Genomic DNA, 8,561 nt, shown 5'->3' on the forward strand with positions numbered 1-8,561 from the left:
CACGCTTCTCATGCCCTCTCTTTTTTCTTCCGAGAAATCGGTGTTCCTCTCGCGTCTTCTTCCTTGTTAGTGGTTTCTCGAAACCCAGTACGTCAGAGACGGCTTCTCGCCTCTGACCCTAATATCCGTGCGCGCATATCAGGCTAATGTTGCTGAATTTAACCTTGATACGTATGGTCATGAGGTCTCCAAATTACTGTAGGTTTAATATAAAAATTGACCATTCAGTTTTCTATCTCCATTAATCTATTTACCCAAAACTACTTTATTCCAATTTTGTGTAAGAAAGAAAACCGCTAAGAGCCTGACTTCCGCTTCCTGTGTACCACTTAAAGTTTTACGTTATAACAAACAAAAATAATTGCATACTTTTTGGATCAGAACAGAAGAATTCTTCTACACTGGCTTACAAATCAATGCCCACTCAAATGACAGCTAACTACGTATATCAAACAGCTGTTCTACATTTTTGTGATTTGTGCACTACACGACGAACCTGTTTTGATAAAAAAATGCATTCGTTGTTTATCAATCTATTGATAAGAATTTACTAAAAGAAAAATCTCCTCTATTTTATTTTCTTTTTTATATTTTAACTTTAAATAATTTAAGTGTTAAGAAAAATGTCTTCATCCGATGGAATGCGTGAGCAATCATTTATTGTTAGGCAAAGTACCAATGCTTATGAACATCGGGAATCTCTGGCCACCGCAATGTCAGTAGATTACTCAGGTCAATGGGTTCTGCTGGCAGGAAGGTTTGTTGTTGAACTAATTTTACATATAGAGTATGTTTGTAATATGGAAAACTTTCTAATTAGACGATACCTCGCCTTACAAAGACTTGGACAAGATGATAGTACATTAAGGAAATACCATCGAAACTCGAAGTATGAAGTTTCGTCGGCGGAATTCGCAATTTGCCAACACAGGCAGGAATATTGTGCTATTGCGGTAAGATGAATCAACTTTAAGATGTTCAAACGTATGGTAAAATGTTGCCTTGGATAAAACTTGATAAAATGCATTTTTCAAGTCTTAAACTTTTTGAATTCATTAACCCAAGGCAAGGCTACTTTTGTTTTTAAATTGGACAGACCAGCAGAGATAAAATGGCCTTAAAGTTAAGCCTTGTCTTAAATTTTTAAGGTCTATTTGCTTGGTTGTTACAACAGCCGTTCTCTAAGTAAATTTGACAATACATTTAGCCATGATTCTTTCTTAGCGGAAAAGTCTCGCGAAGCCTTACATTTGAGATTTATAGAAGATTTGCATCTTATACTTTTTTAATTCTTATTTTAGACAAGTCAACTTATTGAAGTAGTTACGTGGGGTTCATCGGAACCACAGCTTATTCACTCCCTGCGAGGTCACACACGCATGGTCACTGATATCGACTGGCATTCCAAAAATCCAAATTTACTTGTTAGCTGTTCGATTGACACCTTCTCGCACATTTGGGATCTTCGAGATGCTCGAAAACCACATTTGTCATTGAGTGCTGTTTGCATGTGTAAGGGTTTGACCTGTCTTGACATATACCAAGAATTAGTTGAATGTTTAAACTTATTTTTATAGCTGGAGCTACACAAGTTGGATTTAATAGAGTTTCTGGAAATTTACTTGCTGCAGCACATGATGGTGATTTGAGGATCTGGGACATTCGAAAGGGAACATGTCCAACGCATTACATAACAGCGCATTTAAATAGGTCAGTCGGGATTTTTTGTACGCAACGATAGTTCGATATTTGGTCCTTGATTCAGCATCTTGAATTCATTAATCGAAGGATAAACCAATGTTTATCGATGGTTTAAGGTTTGTCAATTTTTATGATTAAAACCTCAGTTACCTCACAAAAACCAGCCAAATCAAGGATCAAGTATTGAAGTATATTTTTTGAAGATTATTTTTTAGTACAAGTTGATTTTTATTGATTCAGAGTTCATGGAATAAATTGGAGTCACATGAGAGAAACTTGTTTAGCTACAGCCAGTCAAGATGGGACTGTGAAATATTTCGATGTGAATAACCCGAGGCGAGCTGAAAAAATTATAACCACATCTTCTCCAGTTTGGAGAGCAAGATACACTGTGAGAAGTCCCAAACATACCTAAAATATTATCTAATGAATTTCTATATCTTATAGCCTGTTGGAAATGGATTAGTGAGTATAGTTGTGCCGCATCTTGGAAGAGGTGAGAATAGTTTGTTATTGTGGAGTAATAGCAAACAAACGGATCCGGTGTGTTCATTTGTTGGACATACTGATGTTATTCTTGATTTTGATTGGAGACCTAATCATGAAGATTCATCTGAAATTGTGAGATAACTTTGTGGAAGTGTAGACAAATTTATTAAAAATGTTTTCTTCATTAGGAACTTGTTACATGGTCTCGTGATAGAACATTGAGGGTATGGAAAATAGATGATACTTTGTTGAAATTATGTGAACCTGTTTCATCTGATATTGAAGAAGAAGGTAAGTAAATTCTACGTTTTTTTTTTTGGTTCCAGGAATATACTATGGTGGCCTTCCTGGATATTGAGGGCGCTTTCAACAACGTTGACACATCTGCTATCACTTCTGCTATAACGGCCTTAAACGTCGAATACTCAATCTGTGAGTTGATTAATCTAATGGTAAAAAGCAGAATCATCAACTCTAAGATGGGATATTTTTGTACGAAAAATTTGTCGGTAGAGGCATTTCGCAAGGTGGTGTTCTGTCCCCTCTCCTTTGGAACATAGTGGTTAACGAACTATTAATATCCCTTGAGAGGGAAGGCTACAGAGTGGTTGCGTATGCCGATGATGTTGCTATCGCCGTTACAGGAGAACATCCTAATACAATGAGAGACCTCCTCCAAAACGCACTTACTTAATGAGCTGATCACTGCGGACTTAGATTAATCCTCAAAAAATAGACCTCGTCCTTTTTAAACGGAAATACAAGATCCCAGTACTTTTACCTTGTTCAATAAAAGGTGTAGCACTAATTTTTACCAATGAATCTAAATATCTTGGTCTGATATTGGACAAAATTAAGTTAAGGAAAGAGTTAAAAAAGCTTCAGTAGCTCTTTTCCTTTGCAAGAAAGCCATATGAAGCAAATGTGGTTTTCAACCTCGCGTAACCTATTGGCTGTACACATCGGTCATCCCACCAATACTTATGTAAGGGGTTGCAGTATGGAGGACTGCACTGGAGAAAGTCACATACTGACAAACTCAGAAGAATCCAACGCATTGCTTTTCTCTTCAGCAAACAAGTGGTAGCGAGTACAGCTATAAGACTCAACGCCTCATCTCAATGGACCAACAACAATGTGGGGCACTCCATCATTTTGAACCTCTGGTTCTATATCAAAGTACACAGACTACACTACTCCTAAACCCCAATTTGGAAAATACTTCCAGGTATCCATTCCATCCAGAGTAGAATGGGAAGAAAAAAAAACTCCTGGTTAACAAAAGCATTAATTTTTATACAGATGGATCCAAGACAAATGAGGGAGTTGGTAGTGGTGTGTACACAGAAAAGCTTAATCTAAGCATCTCATTCCGCCTCCCTAATCACTGTAGCGTCTTTCAAGCAGAAATTTTAGCGATCAGAGAGGTTCTCTCCTGGCTAAGACAAAACGTGATATCACCTTCTGATATCCGCATCTTCTCTGACAGTCAGGGTGCTATTAAATATCTTGACGGTCTCTCAACAAAATCTCAAACGGCCCTCGATTGTCGATCGCCTCTTATGGAGATGGCGCAGCAATTTAACATTCACCTCTGTTGGGTGCCGACCCACAGAGACATTACAGGAAATTGTATAGCCGATGAACTCGCTAAAAATGTAAACTTCTGCTAAAAGAAACAGCTATTGCGATAGCAAACTCTAGGTGACACAGGACCTAAAGAGCTCTAAAGACTTGTTATCTCAAAGCAGACCTCATATTAGCTCCCTAAAAGGTGTCCTTACGGAACACTGTCTTATAGGCAGACACGCAATACGACTTGTATGGACGAGGAAGAAGAGGAAACAATCTCTCACCTTCTCTGCACTTGCCCTGCTCTTTCACTAATACGCAAATTTTATCTGGGAGACTATACTCTTTTGATAATCCCAGTGAACTAGCTAAAAAGGATATCAAATATCTTCTTCTCTTTAGAAAAAACTCGAAATGGTTCGACTAGTAAGAAGTAATTCTCTAGATTCATGTGATATCAGGATAGGCCTTTTCTATTGGCATAAGTGTGTGGATTCTGAATCCGCAGCCACTTTAACCTAACCTAACCTTGGGTCCCAGAATGCAGTGAAATTGCGTGGCACTAGTTAGTTTTCGAGACATCTTTGTCCGTAATGACTACAGCTGAGGAGCCCTCAACTAAACTTCATGGTTATCCTAACAGGTGACAACTCAATGGATACTCACATGAACGGAATGGTATCAGCTTATTGATTTATGTAGAATGTGAAGATGACGAAGGCACTTTAAACATCCGTTGTGAACGTCAAAGCAGAGTCAGGACATGTCCCGGCTATGCGACCCTTTTCGTTTACATCCATCTACCCAAATACTGACCAATTCCTGCTTGAGAATAATATTCTTCCCTATCACGAATTCCATCATTATCAGAAGCTTTTACGAATTCCTTTATGAAATTTTCCACTACGAACTTATTTGTGATAATAGTTTTTTTTCTGGATTCTTAAAAGTTTCCGATGAAGTTGGAATTAGTAATTGTATTAAACCAGAATAGTTCAAATAAATCGAAATAATTCAAACTGGTGTTCCTCAAGGCTGTGTTTTAAGTCCTCTGTTGTTTTCCTTATTTATTAATGATGTTGGCAATTCAGGAGGACTTATGATAGATCATGTGAATGTGAATATTAAGGTATTAGGTTAAGCATAACCTGTTTACTCTACAGCTTCAAATCAATAAGTTACAAAAGTACTAGTAATAGTTGGGATCTCAAATAAATGGCTCGATGTTTTAAATATTGTTTTTTTTTTTTAATGTAGTCTTTGTTAAAGCAGTTTCCAAATTTAAAGTCCTCAATGCAACAGAGGCAGCTACCTCTGCTTTTACAATGAAAACTACGGTTAGGAGCATTTAGAAGAACTAGAAAATGTCCAAAGACATCCGTACGGAGTCTGGCTTACCTCCAGATTTTTTAAAACAAAGGCAAATGCTGATTATATTGCCAAGGTTACGAGTCGATAACAGTACCCGTAGTATGATGGTTAGTGCCTTAAACTGTCATGCTAGAGGTCTTGGGTTTGATCCCTGCCTAGGCCATCTAAAGTTTTCTTTCACAGGTACTCTCTTTTGCTAGGAATTGGCAAATTCTCCAAGAGCAGTTCTTATATAAAAGGTGCTTTCTCAAATTAGCTGTTCGGATTAGGCTTAAAACTGTAGGTCCTTTCTACTCCCACACAAGAATGGTTGAGTCACTAGGTCATAGTTCTCAACAGACTGTTGCGATCTGATTAAAACCTTCAAAAACGAGTTCTTAAGGTTATTTTTGATAGTGGTTACAGCCTAATCAAAACTGAACTAACGATCTAGCTGTTAGGCACGAGTTTCCGAGGTGTCAAAAATTTCTTTATTCGACCGTTTAGCTACCATAGTTGAAAAGCTATATCAGAATTGCATAGAAAGATATCTATTTTAACGTCAAAGAGTGTGTGTGTATCGAAAATTAAGTCTTACCCAAAGTGAAAATAACTACTTCAGAGATAAGTTCTTGATTTCAAAAATGGACTTGATGTTCAAAGTCAAAAGAATCCTATAAGCTAGGTTTGCAACCTTAATCAGAATGAAAATATCATACATTTTACAAACGCTATAAAATGTAGGTGTCTAAACCTACGACTACCAAACCAAGGGCTTAATTTTAAGACATTTTTTCTCTCGTTAAAGAAATATATCAACATTTTGAATGGGAATCCTCTCATAAGATATGTTTCTCTCTTTAAAATAAACTGATTTCAAGAGCTATGGTAGGTAATGTTAGATAAAACTTAGTCCAAACTATTTGAAGAGTTGCATAGCTTTAAATTCATGCCAAGCTATCGTTTGATCAAATTTTCTAATGACTGTAGAGGCCCACGCCCAAATGCATTTCTAATGTTTCCTGCCATTTTTTTTCTTTTCAAGTTGATGCAATGGATGCCCTGCAGATAGCACGATCTCCAGTAAAAAGTGAATCTATAGCTAGATCGCTAACAGATCAGCCAACATGTTCCCTGCACCATGAGTTTTCTTTATTCAACACAAACATACCACATGTTGAAGTAGAAGTTCTCGATGCAATTAAGCGTCATGCAATCTTTAAAATTTCAGCTGCAGGATACGTTGTAGTTTTAAGGGTATTTATTAAATTTATTTTATTTATTGTATATTTTCTAATTTAATTTGTTGTTTCTTTATTCAAAAAGGTAAATTTCCCAGTGGAATACCCAAGTCCTAATATGGGACCTGAATTTTTGTTTTGCCAAGGTACAACACTTACCGAACATCTCTCTATGTATTTGCTGAAAGTACTCAAAACAAATGCCCTCCAGAGAGTCAAGAAGTCGAGAACCTGCCTCGAGCAGTGTGTTCGTGCCTTAGTTGCTGCTTTGAAAAAGGTAATACCTATAATTTAAATCAAAATCAAAAGATGTTATATCAAGCATTCTATTTTTTTAAATTTAATCTAGTCCATTGGTGGAAATGATAAATTACAAATGCGTCTGCAGTCGCCACGTCTAGAGGGTGCTCTTAGTGGGGCAATTCATGATGCATGCATTCCCTTTCCTCGTACATCCGGGGCGAAATTCACAGCCACCGGTTTGTTGGTCACATTCTCACAAACATTCAACACTAAAAGACTAACGCTTCGCAATCAAAATGTCACTCCACGCACACTCTCCGCCATCAGTGGTGGTTGCCTTCTGGGCAATGTTATGGGTCCTCAGCCAGTTTTCTATTCACATCGTGATAGCAATGCGTCTTTCTATCTGCAGGAACGTCTCGCCAAATCATCCAAAAACCGTAGCCTCCAAAAATCAACAACAAACGGTGTGGTGCACATCTATGATGCGACCAAACTTCTGAACCTTAGCAAAGAACTAGCACAAGAGTATAAGCTCAGTAAGACTGATGTAATAGGCACATGCCAGCACAATAGACAAATAGTTGAAAACCACGGCCGCACGGATTTGGTTCCGACTTGGAAACTGGCCGAAATGATTGCCACCCCAAATATACCGAGTGAAGCGAATTGTGAGATGCTATTCTTACAGGATCCCTTCAAGAAGTTCCTGTTGGAGTCTTTGATTACGCACTATGCATCGAAGGGGGATCTTCAAACTGCAGCGATGTTGTGTTGCGTGTTTCACAAGTGTCCTCCTGAATCGGAGCCTCCACATGCCGCCTCGTCCTCCTTCTCCTCTGGGTCAAAGATGAATCTAACCACTAACGGATCACCATACCATACGGTGCTGCCAGTGGACAAGCAATCAAATCGAATGTGTATGCTGCCGAAGCATATGCGAAGTAATTCGTGGTCCGATCCGATGGCTTGCATAGATTCGAATGTCATAAATTCGGATAATTATTCATGTTCGTTGTTGAGGAAGTCCAAGATGCCAATGTTTGATGGTTTGAAGAAAGCATACGGAGATATCCTATTCGCCTGGCAACTCCCCAACGAACGCGCTTTAATCCTAAAAAATACCATGTATCAGAAACCACCAACTCATGATGTGGATTTCGTGACGGAATGTTCCGGTTGTAATAAGACTAAGCGAACTGCTGCATGCGGACCATGTCAGAAGTTGGTGTTATATTGTACTTTGTGTAGATTGCCAGTTAAGGGGGCAGCAAATGCTTGTTTGGCCTGCGGTCATGGGGGACATGTTGAACATATGCAACGTTGGTTTGAAGTAAGTACTACGATAGTTTGATTAAAGTTTCCAAAGATGTTTGATGTTTTTTTTTTTTTTTCTTTCTAGAAACACGACATTTGTGCCTCTGGATGTGGATGTTATTGCCTTAAAGAAACATACGTGTTATTGGATCATTTAGACTAATGTCTTAGTTTTTCTTATAGATTTTATTCTGTTGAAATTGTTTTTTATTTTTCTAACTCTACTGTGTTAAATTTTTTCTATTAAAAGTTTCGTATAAAGAAGTGTTGAGCATAACTGAATGTTGATGTTTTAATCTTTATGGACTTGAAACTAAACTCATTTCTATCAAGACTAAGAGATGGTTTCTGCTAACCTGCTTTCTCTTTAACATGGCACTGGAAAAAGCAATTAGAGACTATGAAGCATTAATAAGAGGGGCCATCATCACCACAGGCGCTTCTGCTGTTTAGGACTATGGTCCTGCTACTACTTACATATGGATCGTACACTTGGGTGTTAGTTAAAGGTAAAAAAAGAATAGTATGTGAGAAAGAACTATTCCAGACTCGAATAAATCTACCTTTTAGCAGATATTGGGAGCTAAGGTAACATTTCTCAAAGGGATAGGTGGACAAATTTTTTTAAAGTCACCGGTGACAATCACG

General features: G+C 37.9%; 1 protein-coding gene across 1 annotated transcript; it reads left to right on the plus strand.

Moving 5' to 3' along the window:
- The first annotated feature begins 472 nt into the window (after positions 1 to 472).
- Positions 473 to 8,195, plus strand: LOC129951515 (GATOR complex protein Wdr59). Its single transcript, XM_056063710.1, has 11 exons — positions 473 to 757; positions 821 to 953; positions 1,302 to 1,512; positions 1,578 to 1,710; positions 1,942 to 2,092; positions 2,149 to 2,322; positions 2,379 to 2,481; positions 6,158 to 6,369; positions 6,439 to 6,630; positions 6,703 to 7,929; positions 7,999 to 8,195. Exons 1-11 carry the CDS (start codon positions 624 to 626, stop codon positions 8,074 to 8,076), a joined length of 2,748 nt encoding a protein of 915 aa, XP_055919685.1. The 5' UTR covers positions 473 to 623; the 3' UTR covers positions 8,077 to 8,195.
- Positions 8,196 to 8,561: the final 366 nt, after the last annotated feature.

Source organism: Eupeodes corollae, chromosome 3, assembly GCF_945859685.1.
Source record: "Eupeodes corollae chromosome 3, idEupCoro1.1, whole genome shotgun sequence".
Lineage (NCBI taxonomy): Eukaryota > Metazoa > Arthropoda > Insecta > Diptera > Syrphidae > Eupeodes > Eupeodes corollae.

Coding starts and splice junctions, on each gene's coding strand:
- LOC129951515 (XM_056063710.1), top strand. CDS start 624: ATGTCTTCATCCGATGGAATGCGTGAGCAATCATTTATTGTTAGGCAA. Junction 2,093..2,148: donor TTTGGAGAGCAAGATACACT/GTGAGAAGTCCC, acceptor TATATCTTATAG/CCTGTTGGAAATGGATTAGT. Junction 7,930..7,998: donor ATATGCAACGTTGGTTTGAA/GTAAGTACTACG, acceptor TTTTCTTTCTAG/AAACACGACATTTGTGCCTC.